Raw genomic sequence first — 25,000 nt, forward strand, 5'->3', positions numbered from 1 at the left:
CCCGGGATTGAACCCAAGACTACTCAGGACCTTCGTATTGTGAGGCAGATGCACTAACCCATTTGCCACCTTGAAGCCCCCTTCTCATTCATTGTTTTTTATTTTTATTTCCATGACTATTTACATTGTAGATTGTCACATGAAAACTATGAATGAACACATGTGGACTTATGGACTTAACAAAAAAAGGTGAAATAACTGAAAACATGTTTTATATTCGAGTTTCTTCAAAATAGCCACCCTTTGCTCTGATGACTGCTTTGCACACTCTTGGCATTCTCTCCACGATCTTCAAGAGGTAGTCACCTGAAAGGGTTTTCACTTCACACAAGTGTCATAGTTTTTTTACACACTTTCTGCTTCTTCGTTTGGTGTTTTGAAGGCTGTTTTTCCCAGGCCCCTTTTAGTGATGTAGCACTATTAACAACAGAGCTGTTTCCAGAGTGCTGCACATAAAAAGAAACAATAAACACTAATTAGATTACAAGCATTTCAAATAAAACAAGGGGAAAGCAAATCAATAAAATAGAATAAAACAATAAAAGGCACAGAGGAGCACCCATTTAAAAGCCAGAGAATGAAAGTGGCTTTTAAGACGAGACTTAAAACATTCTGACATTCTGGTTGGTGCATAAGGTATCAAAACTCGGATTCCACAAACCTCTAAAGGCTTAGTGGCCACATGCGTGGACAGCACCTTTTAGCTTTTATTTCCAAAATTGTGTACACTACTGAATTGGGGTCTTATGGCCACTTATGTGGACACTTATACTGCCATCTGGTGGTGTCAGAAGAGTATAACATACAATGGAATTTGGGGGGGAAAAAGTGTACAAATAAGAATTAGCATGTCACTAAACATGAAGTACACGTTTGTGTACTTATGGACTAAGTACATCATATCAAAAGATGATTCTTAGTTTTTTTTCTAATTAGGCTCCAATAAGCCCAAATAGCAAAGAGAAATACAAAAAAAAGCATGTAAGCAAACAGCTTAAAATCAGGAATAAGAATGTACAATAAATTCCGGACGTTTTTCCTACGCTTTGAACGCTGCGGCTTATGAAACGGTGCGGCTAATTTATGGATTTGTCTCCGCTGACGGCCGTAATGTTTTGTGTTTGATAGTCTTCATTAAACCCAAGCAGAAACACTGAAATGCTGTGTTATGGCGCCACCTTTTTGATGACTTCGCTCACTGCAGGTGTCGCGGGTTGAACATTGACTTTGTGTTTTAATGGAGTAAAGTGAAGTGGAGTAAAAACCGTCTGCTCGAAAGGATTCTTCATCACTCCGAGCAACATTTTTAGGTTTTACAATATAACTAAAACATTTCTTACTTCCTAAACCGTCCCAGGTGTGATGTCTGTAGGAGTGTTCTCATGCATATTTGTACGCGCTATCGTAATGTAATGAATGTAGCGTTGCTATTATGCTAACACGTTTACCATTATTCTTCTTGTATTGTTTCAGTTTTGTAAATTCACCACGTCACGGTGGATTAAATGAGTCTGTTTAGCTGATTGGAGAGCTAACTTGCGCAGCTAGTGGGTCCATGACCATGACTTCTGTTTTGTTTGATCAGCCGTTTTACTGCCGTGTTACAGGCACCGTAAACAATTAAGGCAGGTAAATATACATTGACAAAATATTTCTGTGTAAATAACTCATTTCAAAACGTATTCCTCTGCGACTAGAATTTATAGTAGGAGTAAAACCGTCCGTAGCGTGTTTGCTCGAAAGGATTCATCACTCCAAGCAACATTTTTAGGTTTTACAATATAACTAAAACATTTCTTACTTCCTAAACTGTCCCAGGTGTGATGTCTGTAGGAGTGTTCTCATGCATATTTGTACGCGCTATTGTAATGTAATGAATCTAGCGTCGTTGGCATGAGCTAACATGCTAACACATATTAATATTATTCTTTTTGTATTGTTTCAGTCTTGTAAATTCACCAAAATGTCACCGTGGAGTTATTGAGTCTGTTTAGATGATTGGAGAGCTAGCTTCTGCAGCTAGTGGGTCCATGACGATGGCTTCTGTTTTGTTTGATCAGCCGTTTTACTGCCGCGTTACAGACACCGTTTGGAAACAATTCTGTAAATAAACATTTACAGAATATTTCTGTGTAAATAACTCATTTCACAACGTATATATCTGCAACTTATAGTCCAGTGCGGCTTATACATGAACAAATATTTATCTAGCGTCGTTGGCATGAGCTAACATGCTAACACATTTCCCAGTGTCTTTGTTAGTATTATTCTTTTTGTATTGTTTATTTAGTCTTGTTTAGCTGATTGGAGAGCTAGCTGTCGCAGCTAGTGGGTCCATGACCATGACTTCTGTTTTGTTTGATCAGACGTTTTACTGCCGTGTTCCACACACTGTTTGGAAACAATTATGTAAAGAATATTTCAGTGTAAATAACTCATTTCACGACGTATGTATCTGCGACTTATAGTCATACTTGCCAACCTTGAGACCTCCGATTTCGGGAGGTGGGGGGCGGGGGGCGTGGTCGGGGGTGGGACGGGGGCGTGGTTAAGATATATATATATATATATACAAGAAATACTTGACTTTCAGTGAATTCTTTTTGTATTGTTTATTTAGTCTTGTTTAGCTGATTGGAGAGCTAGCTGGCGCAGCTAGTGGGTCCATGACCATGACTTCTGTTTTGTTTGATCAGCCGTTTTACTGCCGTGTTCCACACACTGTTTGGAAACAATTATGTCAAGAATATTTCAGTGTAAATAACTCATTTCACAACGTATATATCTGCGACTTATAGTCATACTTGCCAACCTTGAGACCTCCGATTTCGGGAGGTGGGGGGCGGGGGGCGGGACGGGGGCGTGGTTGGGGGCGTGGTTAAGATATATATATACATATATATATAAGAAATACTTGACTTTCAGTGAATTCTTTTTGTATTGTTTATTTAGTCTGTTTAGCTGATTGGAGAGCTAGCTGGCGCAGCTAGTGGGCCCATGACCATGACTTCTGTTTTGTTTGATCAGCCGTTTTACTGCCGTGTTCCACACACTGTTTGGAAACAATTATGTAACGAATATTTCAGTGTAAATAACTCATTTCACAACGTATATATATCTGCGACTTATAGTCATACTTGCCAACCTTGAGACCTCCGATTTCGGGAGGTGGGGGGCGGGGGGCGTGGTCGGGGGTGGGACGGGGGTGTGGTTAAGATATATATATATATATATATAAGAAATACTTGACTTTCAGTGAATTCTTTTTGTATTGTTTATTTAGTCTTGTTTAGCTGATTGGAGAGCTAGCTGGCGCAGCTAGTGGGTCCATGACCATGACTTCTGTTTTGTTTGACCAGCCGTTTTACTGCCGTGTTCCACACACTGTTTGGAAACAATTATGTAAAGAATATTTCAGTGTAAATAACTCATTTCACAACGTATATATCTGCGACTTACAGTCATACTTGCCAACCTTGAGACCTCCGATTTCGGGAGGTGGGGTGCGGGGGGCGTGGTCGGGGGTGGGACGGGGGCATGGTTAAGATATATATATATATATAAGAAATACTTGACTTTCAGTGAATTCTAGCTATATATATATTTTTTTTTATTTATTTATTATTTATATATATATATATATATATATATAAATAAAAGAAATACTTGAATTTCAGTGTCTGTTTAGCTGATTGGAGAGCTAGCTGGCGCAGCTAGTGGGTCCATGACCATGACTTCTGTTTTGTTTGACCAGACGTTTTACTGCCGTGTTCCACACACTGTTTGGAAACAATTATGTAAAGAATATTTCAGTGTAAATAACTAATTTCACAACGTATACATCTGCGACTTATAGTCATACTTGCCAACCTTGAGACCTCCGATTTCGGGAGGTGGGGGGCGGGGGCGTGGTCGGGGGTGGGACGGGGGCATGGTTAAGATATATATATGTATATATATAAGAAATACTTGACTTTCAGTGAATTCTAGCTATATATATATTTATTTTTTATTTTTAATTATTTATATATATATATATATATATATATATATATATATATATAAAAGAAATACTTGAATTTCAGTGTCTGTTTAGCTGATTGGAGAGCTAGCTGGCGCAGCTAGTGGGTCCATGACCATGACTTCTGTTTTGTTTGATCAGCCGTTTTACTGCCGTGTTCCACACACTGTTTGGAAACAATTATGTAAAGAATATTTCAGTGTAAATAACTCATTTCACAACGTATATATCTGCGACTTATAGTCATACTTGCCAACCTTGAGACCTCCGATTTCGGGAGGTGGGGGGCGGGGGGGCGTGGTCGGGGGTGTGACGGGGGCGTGGTTGGGGGCGTGGTTAAGATATATATATATATATATATATATATATATAAGAAATACTTGACTTTCAGTGAATTCTAGCTATATATATATATATATATTTTATTATATGTCTTAATAAGGTTATCCAAAAAATAGTGCTCGATACCGTAGTAGAGCGCAATATATGTATGTGTGGGGAAAAAAATCACAAGACTACTTCATCTCTACAGGCCTGTTTCATGAGGGGGTTCCCTCAATCATCTCCTGATGATTGAGGGAACCCCCTCATGAAACAGGCCTGTAGAGATGAAGTAGTCTTGTGATTTTTTTTCCCCACACATACATATATATATTTTATTATATATATATATATATATATATATATATATAAATAAAAGAAATACTTGAATTTCAGTGTTCATTTATTTACACATATACACACACATAACACTCATCTACTCATTGTTGAGTTAAGGGTTGAATTGTCCATCCTTGTTCTATTCTCTGTCACTATTTCAGAACACACACATTATACAAATATACATTATAAAATCAATAAGAAAACGGGAGCTCTAATTTGGGAGTCTGAATTAGGATCAGAAGTTCCTATATAAACATTGCGCACTCACGTCGCCTTTTTGTATTGATTACTGCAGCTGTGCACTGGATTCATTCACAAATACAAACTACAACTCACAAAACACTTTAGAGTTAGGCTCCACCATCACAATGTGTACTTAAACTTATAAAGATCACATGGATATTATTCAGTGAGTTGATTCACCAAAACTAACCTGTTATACAGGAGGAAAAAAACACACAGGACGTTTCAATTGTTCACAGACTGGTCGCTCTCATCAGAATCAGGCTTAAAGCGAACAAGCCAGGTTTTGGCATGAGAGCCCGCGGCTCGTTTTGTCAACGTGGGAATCGGAGACAGTTGTCTTTTGTGAGCGTACCCGGCCTGTAGAGAGGTGTGAGTGTCAGAACCTTGGCAGCACCGGCGGAACTGTTTAACTCGAGCCGGGCCCGCACGGTCTCGCTCGGCAGGACGTACCCAGACATGAGACAATGTCTGAACGGGACGGAAATAAACGCCTTTGATTTTTTGAAACCGCCACGGCCAATCGAGACGCACACGAAGCTTTGGAAGTGTAGAATGGTGTTCTCTTGAAGAAGCAACACATTTGAACAAATACCCCCCCCAAGTTTGAATTGTGAGACTTCATTCTGCTAGCTTTGGCTCCCCTCGAGTGGAAATGTACTGAGTATCTGACGTGCTTGCCAAAGAAAGACGTCATGCAAACCAACGACATGCACACGTTTACTTCCACACACCACTTTCCTCACCTTTTGTCTGGTGACACACTCCTCTTCCTGCAGTCTTCTCTCCATAATAAGCTCTTTGCAACCACTGCATCTCTCTGGTGTGTCAAATGACTTCCTCATACCTGCTCCCCTCCTCAGTCACGGGCACGTCGGACTACGGCTGTTGACATGTTTAGTATTCACCGCGCGGGTTCCCAGGGTTCAATGCACCCGGCCGCAAGGTTATTGGAGCGGGTCGATCAGAACGGCAACTTTAGAAGACACAAAAGACCCTTTGTGGGCCTTAAACGCAATATACACACCATAACGCGTACCTTTTTTGAGAATGGAGTGTGCAAACAAATAATTAAAAGCCGGAGAGATATTGTCTAATCTGCATAATTGGCCGTGACGCATGTGCATACCTGCCAACTACTCCGGTTTTCCCGTAATTAGTACGGTTTTCATCAACCTATTCCGGGTTACGGTTGCAGTGATAAATTAAAGCTGCAAGCAGCATTGGTCGGGCCCGCGTATTTGGCAGGTGCTAGTCCTAACTGTCCCAATACTTTTGTGTACTTTTAGTCTGAAGTGTCCCAAGACTTTTGTCTAGTGTACCTACCTTGTCTGCATTGTGTGGGCACGTTGGTGTTTCCTGCTTTTAAGCAGCCATCTTAAAAAAAACAGCAGCGCAGCGGGTCTTTGAAGGGTCATAAAATCAAAACCGGAGCAGGTATTAAAAATCTGTTCTGTTATTTTATACACAAGGGTTTAATCTCTCTCCTGTGTTAGTTGGAAGCCGAAACGACAAACGCGCTCAGAGGAGATAGTTTTTGAAGGAAGGTGACCGGTTTTTACAAAAAAATTGTTTTGAAGGGGGAATAGCAAACTTACTGTTGATTTTTGCTGGGGGTTGTCAATTTATGAAATGTAGGTCTAAGCGAGACCTACATAGAGGTTTTTGTTTCATGTCTCTCCGACCTTCCCAGTGGGAGTTACAGGCAGTTTTGTCATTTTTTTTCTTCCGAGGAGCAGTTTTTTCAGCGTTTTATTCAAAAGTTGCGCTAGAGCGCAATGTTGAGATTTGGAGTTAGTTTTTTTTTTTTTATTAGATCGCAATTTTTGCTAGTCCTGATGTGTGTGTTCAGTTCGGTGAGTTTTGAAGCATGTTAAGGGGGTCAAATTACAGCTCAAAGAGGCAAAATTGACTGTTTTTAGTACTTTTTTGTCTTGAAGGGGGAATTGCCAACTTCCTGTTGATTTCTGCCCAAGGATGTACAATTATGAAATCTAGGTCTATGTCAGACCTACATAGAGAATTTTGTTTCATGTCTTTCCGACCTTTCTAGTGGGAGTTACAGGCAGTCTAGTTTTTTTTTTCTCTAGGGGGTGCTAGAGCGCAATTTTGAGTTTTGGGGTTCGGTTTTTTTATTAAAAGACAATTTTCGCATTTCCTGACATGTGGGTCAAATATGGTGAGTTTTGAAGCATGTTAAGTGGGTCAAATTAGTGCTCAAAGAGGCGGCCGGTATAATAATAATAATTAAAGCTGCAAGCAGCGTTGGTCGGGCCCGCGTATTTGGCAGGTGCTAGTGTGCTAAGTGTCCCAATACTTTTGTCTACTTGTAGTCTGAAGTGTCCCAAGACTTTTGTCTAGTGTACCTACCTTGTCTGCATTGTGTGGGCACGTTGGTGCTTCCTGCTTTTAAGCAGCCATCTTAAAAAAATAGCAGCGCAGCGGGTCTTTGAAGGGTCATAAAATCAAAACCGGAGCAGGTATTAAAAAGCTGTTCTGTTATTTTATACACAAGGGTTCAATCTCTCTCCTGTGTTAGTTGGAAGCCGAAACGACAAACGCGCTCAGAGGAGATAGTTTTTGAAGGAAGGTGACAGGTTTTTACAAAAAAATTGTTTTGAAGGGGGAATAGCAAACTTCCTGTTGATTTTTGCTGGGGGTTGTCAATTTATGAAATGTAGGTCTAAATGAGACCTACATAGAGGTTTTTGTTTCATGTCTCTCCGACCTTCCTAGTGGGAGTTACAGGCAGTTTTGTCATTTTTTTCTTCCGAGGAGCAGTTTTTTCAGCGTTTTATTCAAAAATTGCGCTAGAGCGCAATGTTGAGATTTGGAGTTAGGTTTTTTTTTTTTATTAGATCGCAATTTTTGCTAGTCCTGATGTGTGTGTTCAGTTCGGTGAGTTTTGAAGCATGTTAAGGGCGGTCAAATTACAGCTCAAAGAGGCAAAATTGACTGTTTTTAGTACTTTTTTGTATTGAAGGGGGAATTGCCAACTTCCTGTTGATTTCTGCCCAAGGATGTACAATTATGAAATCTAGGTCTATGTCAGACCTACATAGAGAATTTTGTTTCATGTCTTTCCGACCTTTCTAGTGGGAGTTACAGGCAGTCTAGTTTTTTTTTTCTCTAGGGGGTGCTAGAGTGCAATTTTGAGTTTTGGGGTTCGTTTTTTTTTTTATTAAAAGACAATGTTCGCATTTCCTGACGTGTGGGTCAAATATGGTGAGTTTTGAAGCATGTTAAGTGGGTCAAATTAGTGCTCAAAGAGGCGGCCGGTATAATAATAATAATTAAAGCTGCAAGCAGCATTGGACGGGCCCGCGTATTTGGCAGGTGCTAGTGTGCTAAGTGTCCCAATACTTTTGTCTACTTTTAGTCTGAAGTGTCCCAAGACTTTTGTCTAGTGTACCTACCTTGTCTGCATTGTGTGGGCACGTTGGTGCTTCCTGCTTTTAAGCAGCCATCTTAAAAAAACAGCAGCGCAGCGGGTCTTTGAAGGGTCATAAAATCAAAACCGGAGCAGGTATTAAAAAGCTGTTCTGTTATTTTATACACAAGGGTCTAATCTCTCTCCTGTGTTAGTTGGAAGCCGAAACGACAAACGCGCTCAGAGGAGATAGATTTTGAAGGAAGGTGACCATCCCCATTCTAAATCGATTCATCCATCCATTTTCTACCGCTTGTCCCTTTTGGGGCCGCGGGGGGTGCTGGAGCCTATCAAATTTTAGAAAATTATAAATCAATTTACTGCGACGAGGTGGTGACTAGTCCAGGGTGTACACCACCTTCCGCCCAAATGTAGGCTCCAACACCCCCCGCAACCCCAAGTTGGACAAGCGGTAGAAAACGGATGGATGGATGAATTGATTTAAAATCGGGATGAACAAGAATCGCAATTCTGATATGAAAATTTTTTTTAGTGCATCTGTACAGCAGAGCCTCTATTTACAAACGTCATTGGTTCTTGAACAGGGTTTGTAAATCGAAAAGTTTGTATAGTGAAGCAGATTTCTAGGAAAATGTCAATTAAAATGTAAATATGAATAATGGCATACGCGACAAAAGTCCATATTTTAGTGAAGGTTTGAACTCTATATAGTAGTGCTATATAGTACTGTATAGAGGTGGGAATCTTTGGGCACCTGGCGATTCCATTACGAATACGATTCAGGACATACTTGCCCACCTTGAGACCTCCGATTTCGGGGGGTGGGGGGCGTGGTCGGGTGTGGGGCGGGGGGCGTGGTTAAGATATATATATATATATAAGAAATACTTGACTTTCAGTGAATTCTAGCTATATATATATTTTATTACATATATATAAAGAAATACTTGAATTTCAGTGTTCATTTATTTACACATATAAACACACATAACACTCATCTACTCATTGTTGTTGAATTGGCCATCCTTGTTCTATTCTCTGTCACTATTTCAGAACACACACATTATACAAATATACATTATGAAATCAATAAGAAAACGGGAGCCCTAATTTGGGAGTCTGAATTAGGATCAGAAGTTCTTATATAAACATTGCGCACTCACGTCGCCTTTTTGTATTGATTACTGCAGCTGTGCACTGGATTCATTCACAAATACAAACTACAACTCACAAACACTTTAGAGTTAGGCTCCACCATCAGAATGTGTACTTAAACTTATAAAGATCACATGGATATTATTCAGTGAGTTGATTCACCAAAACTAACCTGTTATACAGGAGGAAAAAGCACACAGGACGTTTCAATCGTTCACAGACTGGTCGCGCTCATCAGAATGACAAGACACTTCCGGTCTGCAGGTGATAGCATTCAATTGGGAAGAAACGCCCTACTGCCCCCCTACTGACCAATGTGAATACTGATACATGTGTAATGACAGCTCCAAAAACGAATTCAAACCACAAAATAAAATAAATAAATCAACACAAAAATGTGACACATTATGGGTGGGTCACATATGCATGTACAGTAGATGGCAGTATTGTCCTGTTTAAAAGTGTCACAACATTGCTGTTTACGGCTATGTTGATCCATCCAGTGTGTTTTTTTAGTGTCACTTTTTGATGCATAATGTAAGAAAGATGTGTGGTACTTTATTAATTGACTGCAAGTGTGTTGCAACAACACCTAACTAGCTACAGCAGAAGTGGGTCACCATTTGACCCTATGGATTCTCACTTTACTGACACATTCACAATGTGCTTCCTATTTAACATGCACAGAGCCCACTTCCCCTGCGGCGGCCTTTTGTTGTACGTGTGTGTGTGTGTGTGTGTGTGTGTGTGTGTGTGTGTGTGTGTGTGTGTGTGTGTGTGTGTGTGTGTGTGTGTGTGTGTGTGTGTAACCATGTGAACATGTGCATCATTATGTTAATGCCAGAAAGGAGAGGCCCGCTGGTTTGGCTCTCTCTCAAAGAAATAGTGCAGTCTTATTTATCTTTACTGACCTTTTATTATTTACTAGACATCGACACATATGTTTTTTTTTTAGGAACGATACCGACCTTTAGTAGTCAAGGAGGCCGATAACCGATATTTGAAGCCGATATTCATTTGCAGTAAAACGTTTTTTAATCTTTTTTTTTTTGTTGTTGTTTTTTTTTTGTTAAAAAAAAAACAAAAAAAAAACAAAAACGTTTTTTAATCATGACTACCGTATTTTTTGGACTATGGAGCGCACCGAGATATAAGCTGCACTCAGTACATTTTAGAAAAGAAAAAAACAATCCATATATAAGCCTCACCGGACTATAAGTCGCAGATATACATGTTGGGGAATTGACGTGACAGTATGTGACGTATGACGTGACAGTATGTGACGTGTGTAAGAAGGTGCACTTGCTGTCTGTGAGAGGGAGACACAGGAAAGAGTGAGAAGAGCCTGTCGTGTAATGCCAGCAGCTAAAAGCAACTGCGTGAGAATCCACAGACCTGTGGATGTGTTGAAGGTGTGCTGGAAAATGCGGAACGGAAATTAGGGAGCAGCAGAAAAGTAGAATGTATTATTTAAATCGGTGCGTTGGAAAACACGGACCAGAGTTTTTTTTTAAACTGGATCTGGATCGGCATTTTCCCATGCCTTGCCGATACGCAATTTTTGGCAAATATCGGCAGCCGAACCGATCCAAATATCGGATCGGGACATCCCTAGTTTACACAGATATATTTTGTAAATATTTATTTACATACCTTAATTGTTTCCAAACTGTCGCGGTCGTTCTCCCAGGATGCAGACAGACCACTCCGGACAAGGCGTGCAGGTAGGAACATGATTTAATCATCAAAAAAAATAACGCGTAGTACCAAAAACAGAAAACAAGCAAAAGAGATGTGTGCCGATCGCACGGGAATCTAAGGAAAAAACGTAGGAATCGTGAGCTAGGAAACACGAAGACCAAACGTAACAGGTTGCATTTAGCAAAACAATGAAGCCAGGCCGACTGACCGGCAAAGGCAGGATTAAATAGTCCCTCTGATTAGTGCTCGGTAAACAGGTGAGCGTCCCGAGCACCAATCAGAGACAGGTGGAAACAATAAGCACCCATGGTAACTAAAAACAAACAAGGGTGCACAAAAACAGGAACTTAGGGAGTCCAAAACTAACAGAATATAACAACATGTGATCTGGGCCACGGATCATGACACAAACGGTGTCTGTAAAACGGCAGACCAAACAAAACAGAAGTCATGGTCATTGACCCACTAGCTGCGCAAGCCAGCTCTCCAATCACCTAAATCAGGGGTGCTCACACTTTTTCTGCAGGCGAGCTACTTTTCAATTGATCAAGTCGTGGGGATCTACCTCATTCATATATATCATTTATATTTACTTATTTATGAAATATATGTTTTTGTTAACAAGTTAAAGGTGTTTAATGATAATGCAAGCATGTTTAACACATATAGTTAATATTGTTAATACATTAAAGGTGTTTAATGATAATACAAGTATGTTTAATACATATAGTAAATATTGTTAACAAGTTAAAGGTGTTTAAAGATAATACAAGCATGTTTAATACATATAGTTAATATTGTTAACAAGTTAAAGGTGTTTAAAGATAATGCAAGCATGTTTAACACATATAGTTAATATTGTTAACAAGTTAAAGGTGGTTAAAAATAATACAAGCATGTTTAACACAAATAGTTAATATTGTTAACAACTTAAAGGTGGTTAAAGATAAAACAAGCATTTTTAACACATATAGTTAATATTGTTAACAACTTAAAGGTGGTTAAAGATAATACAAACATGTTTAACACATATAGTTAATATTGTTAACAACTTAAAGGTGTTTAAAGATAATACAAGCATGTTTAACACATATAGTTAATATTGTTAACAACTTTAAGGTGGTTAATGATAATACAAGCATGTTTAACAAATATAGTTAATATTGTTAACAAGTTAAAGGTGGTTAAAGATAATACAAGCATGTTTAACACATATAGATTCCTTTCTTTCATGAAGACAAGAATATAAGTTGGTGTATTACCTGATTCTGATGACTTGCATTGATTGGAATCAGACAGTGGTGCTGATAATGTCCGCATTTTCGAATGGAGGAGAAAAAAAGTCCTCCTTTTTGTCCAATACCACATGAAAGTGGTTGGTTTTTGGCATCTTATTTGTCCAGCTTCCGTACTCCTTTGTATACACTTTACAAGAAATACATTGTCGGCAAACTCCGTAGCTTGCTAGCTTGTGCACGCCAGCTTTCTGAGACTCTTATTTTGGTAGCGCAGGCAGGATGAAGCAGAGCTTTTATTTTATTTATTTACATGCTCGTAAATCTGTTAGCATGTTAGCTCATACAAATAAAGCTCGCTTGATTACATTACGGTAGCACGTGGAGCAGTTCAATGAGTATAAATCATCCATCCATCCATTTTCTACCGCTTATTCCCTTTGGGGACGCGGGGGGGCGCTGGAGCCTATCTCAGCTACAATCGGGCGGAAGGTGGGGTACACCCTGGACAAGTCGCCACCTCATCGCAGGGCCAACACAGATAGACAGACAACATTCACACACTAGGGACCAATTTAGTGTTGCCAATCAACTTATCCGTTTTAGTTATATTGTAAAACCTACAATCGTTGCTTGGACCGATGAATGAAGAATCCACAGGAGTAGAAACACTACGGATGGCTGGAAGACAGAACGGTACTTCTACTTCCGGTTGAAAGCACGAAATGGAAGGACACTGCACCACCTGCAGTGAGTGAACTCGTCCAAAAGATGGCGCCGTAGCATAAACAATTAAAAAAAATTTTTTTTTTAAAATCAGTGTATTTGCTTGTTTTTTTACTATTCACATTATAGCCGTCAGCGAAGAAAAATCCATAAATTGGCCGCACCGTTTTATAAGCGGCAGGGTTCAAAGTAGGGCTGCAGCTAACGATTATTTTTCTATCGATTAATCTATAGATTATTTTTTTCGATTAATCGGTTAATCTATAGATTATTTTTTCGATTAATCTATAGATTATTTTTCCTTTTACCGATTTTTTTTTTTTTAATTTAAAATGAAGAGGAAAAAATAAATGTAGGCCAGTTTTTTCAAAAGGCATGGCTTTTATTTACAAAAAAAAAAGTATGGCCACTCAGTCAACATTGACAACAACATGACAAAATATTCTGTAACAATGTAAACATTTAAAACTTTTAACATTTTACAAAATTAAAAGTATCTTATTTGCTTTTTAATGTGCAAATATAAAAGTAAACATCCAGTGCAAATCTTAATATTCTGGAATAGTATAAGCATTTCAAAAGTAAAAGTATTGCTTATTTTGCTTTAAAATGTGCAAAAATAAAGATAAACATCCAATACAAAAAAGTGCAAAACGGAAATATTCTGTAACAAGTGTAAACATTTCAACAAAAGTAAAAGTATTGCTTATTTGCTAAAATGTGCAAAAATAAAGCTAAACATCCAATACAAAAAAGTGTACAGTGTAAACATTTCAACAAAAGTAAAAGTATTGCTTATTTTGCTTAATAACACAACAATGATAGTATGATTAAAGTGAAAGTTAATTGTTGGTTTGTACATAGTATATGTAACTGTTAATGTTGTAAAAGGTATTTGCACAACTAATTAACGTTAGCGTTTGTGACACGTCTTGTGCCGTGGGGTTCTTTCAGGACCGACAGACTGAACGCCAGACGGCTTTGCCAGGTTTACAATCTTTTAATTTTACACAAAGTCTTTTCTCTTCCAACTGCGCGGATCGCGCACCTGGGCACGATTGCGGCGTCGCTCCCGGCGCGCCCTGCCTCGCCGCTCGCTCGCCGCCGCCGCCTCCCCACAGCGTTAAAGAGGAGCGCGTCTTTGTAAACACTGAACAGGCACGCCAAACGCGCCTCTCAGAGCGAAACGGTGCTTTAGTTTATGAATTTACAACGCAGATACAAATGACACATTCATGTTTTTGTGTAATGATGACAACGTATACGCACGTGGACGATTGACTAGTTGATGGTGATGGCAAGAACGCTGTCGGGGGTTTTCTTTTCAAATGTTCGTTCATAGCCGTTGTGCTGCTATGATAGGCCATTTCCGCTCGACACAGTGTGCATGCAACAACATTATTAGGCCGTTTATTGAAATACTCCCACACTTTTGACGACTTTTGGCGTGCTTTTTTCCCCTCGCTCGCATCGTCTGCTTTGCGCTCCGCCATGACAGTAGTGTGACGTAAATATGCGACGCGCCGACGCACAAAAACGGCGTCGACGTATTTACGTAACCGATGACGTCGACGCGTCGTTTCAGCCTTAGTTCAAAGTGTAGGAAAACAAAGTAGCGGCACATAGTCCAGAATTTACAGTAGTTATCAGATACTGATAAAAGAAAAAGGCCGATATACGTCAAAATGCCAAATATTGGCACCGATAATCGGTTGTTTTCTATCACTTAAAGGCGGGTGGGGAGATGCTTGGGCCCAGTGATACACACACACACACACACACACACACACACACACACACACACACTCACACGACACCACACCACTCACATCCTGGTCTCAGCTGCTGTTTAAAGCCAAGATGTGTGCGATACAGGCTTTCTGGAGTGTCTTGATGATATCATGTCACCACAAGAGATCTTGCTCAAAGGCATTCTTCCTCAGGCACACGTCCAACTTCTGCTTTTTGCTCTCAAAATGATGAACAATGAGTTTTAGAAAGCTACTTTGTCAGTGTGACGTTTCATCGCCTCCATCTTTTCTCTCCACCCCCCCCCCCGCCAGGCCTTCGGAAACGCCAAGACCGCCCACAACAACAACTCCAGTCGCTTTGGTAAATTCATCCAGGTCAATTACCTTGAGACGGGAGTGGTGAGAGGGTGAGTACCACCACATAATCACTTGTTCTGTGTGGCCTCATCCTGGAATTTGGCTTTTACATCACCGAGCTTACTTCTTTAGTGCCATCACTTCCTCTTTGCACGGTCATGTGCTTCCTCCTCTTCGCCGTGTGTGTGCGTGTGTGTGTGTGTGTGCGTGTGTGTGTCACTTCCTTTTTTTCAGCCTTCAGACTCCATTTAGGAGGTCCATTAAAGTCTGGCCCACCACATCTAAAGAAGAAGCAGCCATAGCTTTTATTCTAGTCACTCCCACACGAGAGAGTAGGGTGGTACCTGATACCAATATTTTGGTACCGGCACCGAAATGTATTTCGATACTTTTCAAAATAAAGGGGACCACAAAAAAAAACGTAATTATTGGCTTTATTTGAACAGAAAAATCTTATGATACATTAAACAAAGAAGAATTGAGTCCTCAAATAAAATAGTGAACATACTATTAGTGGGTTTTAAGAATAGACTAAGAGGAAAGAGATTGTTCTAGATTGTACCTAATGCATACTTGCCAACCTTGAGACCTCCGATTTCGGGAGGTGGGGGTGGGCGTGGTCGGGGTGGGACGGGGGCGTGTTTGGGGGCGTGGCTAAAAGGGGAGAAGTATATTTACAGCTAGAATTCACCAAGTCAAGTATTTCATATATATATATATATATATATATTATATATATATATATATATTTATTTTACTATATATATATATTTTTTTTTTTTATTATATGTGTATATATATATATATATATATAAAAGAAATACTTGAATTTCAGTGTTCATTTATTTACACATATACACACACATAACACTCATCTACTCATTGTTGAGTTAAGGGTTGAATTGTCCATCCTTGTTCTATTCTCTGTCACTATTTTTCGAACCCTGCTGAACACCCTCTCTGTCAATGTTTATTTTTTATTTTTATATATATATCTGATGCATTGATGTGTGGCACGCACAAAAGTGCTTTCATCAAATGCACTAGATGGCAGTATTGTCCTGTTTAAGAGTGTCACAACATTGCTGTTTACGGCAGACGAACTGCTTTAAGGGTTGGAATTGGGGGTTAAATCACCAAAAATGATTCCCGGGCGCGGCACCGCTGCTGCCCACTGCTCCCCTCACCTCCCAGGGGGTGAACAAGGGGATGGGTCAAATGCAGAGGACAAATTTCACCACACCTAGTGTGTGTGTGACAATCATTGGTACTTTAACTTTAACTTTAACTTTAACTTAACTTTAACTTTATGGTATACAAAAAAGTGACTGTTGTTGTGTGTTGTTGCCACGCCGGAAGGACGTTAATGAAACTGCTTAACAATAAACCCACATAAGAAACCAAGAACTCGCCCTCCATCATTCTACAGTTATAACGTGATTGGGCAGGTACGCTTTTTTATATTGTGGAGGACCTGAGTCCGCCTGAATTTCGGGAGATTTTCGGGAGAAAATTTGTCCCGGGAGGTTTTCGGGAGAGGCGCTGAATTTCGGGAGTCTCCCGGAAAATCCGGGAGGGTTGGCAAGTATGACCTAATGTCATGACTGGTTTTATTGATTATTGACTATTATCCCCTCAACTCCCCCCAAAAAGGATTAACTCGCTGGAATAAAAAAAGACAATATAACATACATCCATAAATGTGGACGCATGTGGAAAAAGTGCAATATATTTATCCGTACAGTAATCTATTTATTTAACCCAACACAACACTCCAATACGTGCACCATGACAGCAACCACCCACCCACCACCACGAAAAGAATACCTACCGGAATCAATAAAAGGCTATCGATGCTGTCATCTAGCAAAGCTGAATTTGACCAAGCAACCCCCCCCCCCGTACCAAAAAGCCCTTGATGAAAGCGGATACAATTTCACCCTCACCTATGAACCCACGCCAGGAAACCAGCCAAAAAAGAACAGAAAACGAAACGACATCATCTGGTACAACCCCCCCATACAGCAAAAACGTCTCGACGAACATTGGACACAAATTCCTCAATCTGATTGACAAACACTTTCCCAAAGACAACACCCTAAGAAAAGTATTCAACAAGAACAACATTAAATTGAGCTACAGCTGCATGAACAATATACGACAAATCATCTCAAACCACAACAAAACAATTGCAAATGAGCCGTCGACCCCCAGACAGAGCGACTCCAAAACCAACAAAGGATGTAACTGTCGAAAGAAACCTGATTGCCCTCTCAACGGGGGGTGCTTACAAACATCAGTTGTCTACCAATCTAAGGTAATACGCAAGGACATTAACACATCCGACACATATGTAGGATTAACCGAGGGAGAATTCAAAACCAGATGGAACAATCACAAGGCTTCTTTCAGGAACAAAAACCTGCGAAATACCACAGAACTCAGCAAACACATTTGGGACCTCAAAGACAATAATGTTGAATATTCAATAACATGGCAAATTCTTGCATTCCAGCACACCTTACAATAGTGGTAATAAAAGATGCAACCTATGCTTGAAAGAGAAACTGTTTATTATTTACCGTCCAGACCTGTCATCCCTCAACAAGCGCAGCGAAATTGTAACAACATGCCGCCATAGACGGAAACACCTCCTAGGTAACACATGAGCCAATCACCACACCCCTAGGCCAGCCTGTACCCACCCACTCTGTGCCCTATATAAACCATGGTATGCGAATGCTCCCATTAAAATCTCCTGATGATTGAGGGTACCCCCCCTCATGAAACAGGCCTGTAGAGATGAAATAGTCTTGTGATTTTTTTCCCACACATACATATATTTATTTATATATATTTATATATATTTAATTATTTTATATATTTATATTATTTATATATATTTATTTATTTATATATGCACCTTATTGCTTTTTTATCCTGCACTACCATGAGCTTATGTAACGAAATTTCGTTCTTATCTGTGCTGTAAAGTTCACATTTGAATGACAATAAAAAGGAAGTCTAAGCAGTAGAAAATGGATGGATGGTACTCGTCACTTATTGTTTGTCTTTGGTACACTAATGTGTATATTTTAGGCATTTTTATTTTATTTTTGCAAAAATATATATATATATTTTTATATGGCTCTTTTTATCTTTGGTATGAACATTATTATGTAAACTCTAAGTTATTTTTTTGGGGGGGGGTTTCTTTGTTGTTGCTATTTTTGTATTATTATTATTATTTTTTTAAATTATTATTATTATTATTCGGTCAGTGGTCAACAAAACAAACAAACAGTTTTACATAAACAAACAGTTGTACATTCATAAGTTGACACACACACACCATTTACCATGAATTGATTAACGTGGACCCCGATTTAAACAAGTGTGAAAAACTTATTGCAGATGGGCCAGGAAAGTACCCGCACTCTTTTTTTTTACGAAGCCACGCTGTTGTAACACGTGCTGAATGTGGCTTGGCATTGTCTTGCTGAAATAAGCAGGGGCGTCCATGAAAAAGACGGCGCTTTGATGGCAGCATATGTTGTTCCAAAACCTGTATGTACCTTTCAGCATTAATGGTGCCTTCACAGATGTGTAAGTTACCCATGTCTTGGGCTCTAATGCACCCCCATACCATCACACATGCTGCCTTTTGAACTTTGCGTCGATAACAGTCTGGATGGTTCGCTTCCCCTTTGGTCCGGATGACACGATGTCGAATATTTCCAAAAACAATTTGAAATGTGGACTCGTAAGACCACAGAACACTTTTCCACTTTGCATGAGTCCATCTTAGATGATCTCAGGCCCAAAGAAGCCGGCGGCGTTTCTGGATGTTGTTGATAAATGGCTTTCGCTTTGCATAGTAGAGCTTTAACTTGCACTTACAGATGTAGCGACCAACTGTATTTAGTGACAGTGGTTTTCTGAAGTGTTCCTGAGCCCATGTGGTGATATCCTTTACACACTGATGTCGCTTTTTGATACAGTGCCGTCTGAGGGATCGAAGGTCACGGTCATTCAATGTTGGCTTACGTGCAGTGATTTCTCCAGATTCTCTGAACCTTTTGATGATATTATGGAGCGTAGATGGTGAAATCCCTAAATTTCTTGCAATAGCTGGTTGAGAAAGGTTTTTCTTAAACTGTTCAACAATTTGCTCACGCAGTTGTGGACAAAGGGGTGTACCTCGCCCCATCCTTTCTTGTGAAAGACTGAGCATTTTTTGGGTAGCATTTTTTATACCCAATCATGGCACCCACCTGTTCCCAATTAGCCTGCACACCTGTGGGATGTTCCAAATAAGTGTTTGATGAGCATTCCTCAACTTTATCAGTATTTATTGCCACCTTTCCCAACTTCTTTGTCACGTGTTGCTGGCATCAAATTCTAAAGTTAATGATTATTTGCAAAAAAAAAAAATGTTTATGAGTTTGAACATCAAATATGTTGTCTTTGTAGCATATTCAATTGAATATGGCTTGAAAAGGATTTGCAAATCATTGTATTCCGTTTATATTTACATCTAACACAATTTCCCAACTCATATGGAAACGGGGTTTGCAGTACGGTATATAATTGGTACAAAGGTTTAACTAAGACGTGTACAAGGATATTTCACATGTCTTTACTGTGTATATAATTGAACCACCGTGTTTATGTTGTGTACAAGGTGTATTTATAATATGTTGTGCAAAGGAAATGTTATCTTGTATTTAACATTGTTTATAGGGTTATGTGCAATAAGTCTTAAACTTCAGCCTGAACCCTTTCGGTCTGCAACATTTTCAATTTATGAATGTACAACTGTTTGTTTATGTAAAACTGTTTGTTTATTTTGTTGGCCACTGACCGAAGAATAATAATAATAATTTAAAAAAATAATAATAATACAAAAATAGCAACAACAAAGAAACCACAAAAAAAACAACACAATAACTTATTAATGTTCATACCAAAGATAAAAAGAGCAATATAAAAATAGATAAATATATTTTTGCAAAAATAAAACAAAGAATCAATGGCCTAAAATATACAGTGTATTAGTGTACCAAAGACAAACTTATTGTTGAATATATTTAATTTTTTTAATGTATAAAAATATTAATTAAATTTCAGGCTCCAGTTATGTCACATCAAATATTCCAACTTTCGGGGTAAAATATTGCAGTTTTGTGTGTTTGCCAGATAAAAAAACAATGTTTTCTTCAACAAAAAGGGCATAAAACAAACAAACAAAAACATTAAAAAAAATAAAACCAATGCTTAAAAAAAATTTCTTTTTTTAAATTTATAAAAATAATTAAAAAGATATATATTTTTATGACTTTTTTTTTTTTTTTTTTTTTGAGGGGGGCCCAAAAGGTTAAAAAATAAATAAATCTAAATATTGTATTGATTTTGAAAATGAAAAATATCAAAATGTCCCCCGCGTGTTTTTTTAGTGTGCGGTCCTCAGTGGAAAATGTCACTCCTGCTCTAAAGGTCACTGTGTTTGATTGATTGATTGATTGAAACTTTTATTAGTAGATTGCACAATACAGTACATATTCCGTACAATTGACCACTAAATGGTCTCCCATCGAAAATGTGTGGCGCATTATGAAGCGTAAAATACGACAGCGGAGACCCCCGGACTGTTGAACGACTGAAGCTCTACATAAAACAAGAACGGGAAAGAATTCCACTTTCAAAGCTTCAACAATTAGTTTCCTCAGTTCCCAATCGTTTATTGAGTGTTGTTAAAAGAAAAGGTGTATGTAACACAGTGGTGAACGTGCCCTTTTCCCAACTACTTTAATTATTGCAAAAAGAAAATAAAGTTTATGAGTTTGAACATCAAATATGTTGTCTTTGTAGCATATTCAACTGAATATGGGTTGAAAATGATTTGCAAATCATTGTATTCCGTTTATATTTACATCTAACACAATTCCCCAACTCATTTGGAAATGGGGTTTGTAGGTATCAATCTGATACCAAGTAGTTACAGGATCATACATTGGTCATAATTAAAGTTTTCCTGTGTCCAGGGACGACATCTACAGTACAGGCCAAACGTTTGGACACACCTTCTCATCCAATCTTTATTGTCATGACTATTTACATTGTAGATTGTCACATCAAAACTACGAATGAACACATGTGGAGTTATGTACTTAACACAAAAAGGTGAAATAACTGAAAACATGTTTTGTATTCTAGTTTCTTCAAAATAGCCACCCTTTGCTCTGATGACTGCTTTGCACACTCTTGGCATTCTCTCCATGAGCTTCAAGAGGTAGTCACTTCCCAGGTGTGCCTTATCAGGGTTGATTAGTGGAGTTTCTTGCTTTATCGATGGGGATGGGACTAAGGCTGAAATGGCGCGTCGACGTAGTCGACGTCATCGGTTACGTAAATACGTCGACGCCGTTTTTGTGCGTCGGCGCGTCGCATATTTACGTCACACTACTGTCATGGCGGAGCGCAAAGCAGACGATGCGAGCGATGGGAAAAAAGCACGCCAAAAGTCGTCAAAAGTGTCGGAGTATTTCAATAAACGGCCTAATAATGTTGTTGTATGCACACTGTGTCGAGCGGAAATGGCCTATCATAGCAGCACAACGGCTATGAACGAACATTTGAAAAGAAAACCCCCGACAGCGTTCTTGCCATCACCATCAACAAGTCAATCGTCCGCGTGCGTATACGTTGTCATCATTACACAAAAACATGAATGTGTCATTTGTATCTGCGTTGTAAATTCATAAACTAAAGCACCGTTTGCTCTGAGAGGCGCGTTTGGCGTGCCTGTTCAGTGTTTACAAAGACGCGCTCCTCTTTAACGCTGTGGAGAGGCGGCGGCGGCGAGCGAGCGGCAAGGCGGGGCGCGCCGGGAGCAACGCCGCAAGAGACAGGGGACGACGAGCGAGCGAGGAAGAGGAGCTGAAAAGCGAGGAAAGAAAGAGAAAAGAGTTGGAAGAGAAAAGACTTTGTGTAAAATTAAAATATTGTAAACCTGGCAAAGCCGTCTGGCGTTCAGTCTGTCGGTCCTGAAAGAACCCCACGGCACAAGACGTGTCACAAACGCTAACGTTAATTAGTTGTGCAAATACCTTTTACAACATTAACAGTTACATATACTATGTACAAACCAACAATTAACTTTCACTTTAATCATACTATCATTGTTGTGTTATTAAGCAAAATAAGCAATACTTTTACTTTTGTTGAAATGTTTACACTGTACACTTTTTTGTATTGGATGTTTAGCTTTATTTTTGCACATTTTAGCAAATAAGCAATACTTTTACTTTTGTTGAAATGTTTACACTTGTTACAGAATATTTCCGTTTTGCACTTTTTTGTATTGGATGTTTAGCTTTATTTTTGCACATTTTAAAGCAAAATAAGCAATACTTTTACTTTTGAAATGCTTATACTATTCCAGAATATTAAGATTTGCACTGGATGTTTACTTTTATATTTGCACATTATAAAGCAAATAAGCTACTTTTAATTTTGTTAAATGTTAAAAGTTTTAAATGTTTACATTGTTACAGAATATTTTGTCATGTTGTTGTCAATGTTGACTGAGTGGCCATACCTTTTTTTTTTGTAAATAAAAGCCATGCCTTTTGAAAAAACTGGCCTACATTTATTTTTTCCTCTTCATTTTAAATAAAAAAAATAATCGGTAAAAGGAAAAATAATCTATAGATTAATCGAAAAAAATAATCTATAGATTAACCGATTAATCGAAAAAATAATCTATAGATTAATCGATAGAAAAATAATCGTTAGCTGCAGCCCTAGTTGGGACCATCAGTTGTGTTGGGATTGAGAAGGTATTTGGCCTGCACTGTACATCACGATACGGTATTCAGCCGTATCGCCCCGCCCTATGTAAAAGTATGTCACGCAGGAATGGTGTCGTGAGGCATGTGGAAACATACCCTCGCTACGCGTCGTTAAAAAGCGGAGAGATTTGCGGCTCGTAACCCGTCCACTGAAGGCATATATCACGTTTCTACGCACATCCTTGCTCGGACTCGCACGTTCCACTGAAACATGGCGTGTGTAGAAAGATAAATGTACATTTCCGGTGCTGTAAAGACGTCTAATAACTGTCCGCTGTGGTGTTTTTAAGAGCGAACGCTCTTCAATCCATGCACCCGGACACCCAAAGTCTGCGTCCTCCATTTTTGGCAGGCATTATAGAAGTGCTGCTGTCGTCCAATCAGCTAGGAAGAATCCTCTCAGACTAAGAACTGTCACCGTCGAGCTTCACACACACACACACACACACACACACACACACATAGTGACCTTTAGAGCAGGAGTGACAATTTCCACTGAGGGCCACACACTAAAAAAACAAAAAAAAACATGCGGGGGACATTTTGATATTTTTCATTTTCAAAATCAATACAATATTTAGATTTATTTATTTTTTTAGCCGTTTGGGCCCCCCTCAAAAAATAAAAAAGTGATAAAAATATTTTTTTTTTTTAATGAATTTTTTTTTATACATTTTTTAAATATAGGTTTTCATTTTTTTATGTTTTTGTTTGTTTGTTTTAAGCCCTTTTTGTCGAAGAATACATTTTTTTTTTTATCTGGCAAACACACAAAACTGCAATATTTTACCCCGAAAGTTGGAATATTTGATGTGACGTAACTGGAGCCTGAAATTTAATTAATATTTTTATACATTAAAAAAAAATATATATATATATATATATACACGTTTTAATTTTTTGATGTTTTTGTTTGTTGGTTTTATGCCCTTTTTGTCGAAGAAAACATTGTTTTTTATCTGGCAAACACACAAAACTGCAATATTTTACCCCGAAAGTTGGAATATTTGATGTGACGTAACTGGAGCCTGAAATTTAATTAATATTTTTATACATTAAAAAAAAAAATATATATATATATATATATATATATATATACACGTTTTAATTTTTTGATGTTTTTGTTTGTTGGTTTTATGCCCTTTTTGTCGAAGAAAACATTGTTTTTTATCTGGCAAACACACAAAACTGCAATATTTTACCCCGAAAGTTGGAATATTTGATGTGACGTAACTGGAGCCTGAAATGTATTAATATTTTTATATATATATATTTTTTAAATTAAATATATATTTTTTAATTTTTTGATGTTTTTGTGCCCTTTTTGTCAAAGAAAACATTGTTTTTTATCTGGCAAACACACAAAACTGCAATATTTTACCCCGAAAGTTGGAATATTTGATGTGACGTAACTGGAGCCTGAAATGTAATTAATATTTTTATACATTTAAAAAAAATAATTAAATATTGTTTTAATTTTTTGATGTTTTTGTTTGTTTTATGCCCTTTTTGTCGAAGAAAACATTGTTTTTTTATCTGGCAAACACACAAAACTGCAATATTTTACCCCGAAAGTTGGAATATTTGATGTGACGTAACTGGAGCCTGAAATTTAATTAATATTTTTATACATTTAAAAAAAATAATTAAATATTGTTTTAATTTTTTGATGTTTTTGTTTGTTTTATGCCCTTTTTGTCGAAGAAAACATTGTTTTTTTATCTGGCAAACACACAAAACTGCAATATTTTACCCCGAAAGTTGGAATATTTGATGTGACGTAACTGGAGCCTGAAATTGAATTAATATTTTTATACATTTAAAAAAATACATATTAAATATTGTTTTCATTTTTTGATGTTTTTGTTTGTTTGTTTTAAGCCCTTTTTGTCAAATAAAACATT

The 25,000-nt window shown here is 38.2% G+C and overlaps 1 protein-coding gene across 9 annotated transcripts in view; it reads left to right on the forward strand.

Annotated features, from left to right (window-relative positions):
• LOC133616672 (myosin IXB) overlaps positions 1-25,000 on the forward strand; it is a 302,457-nt gene that overhangs the window by 137,591 nt on the left and 139,866 nt on the right. For all 9 annotated transcript variants that reach the window (XM_061976210.2, XM_061976209.2, XM_061976214.2 and 6 more), the window contains exon 6: positions 15,199-15,293. In XM_061976210.2, coding sequence (XP_061832194.1) covers positions 15,199-15,293 — 95 coding nt within the window. The remainder of the gene's footprint in view (positions 1-15,198; positions 15,294-25,000) is intronic.

This window comes from Nerophis lumbriciformis, linkage group LG14, assembly GCF_033978685.3.
Source record: "Nerophis lumbriciformis linkage group LG14, RoL_Nlum_v2.1, whole genome shotgun sequence".
Taxonomy (NCBI): Eukaryota; Metazoa; Chordata; class Actinopteri; order Syngnathiformes; family Syngnathidae; genus Nerophis; species Nerophis lumbriciformis.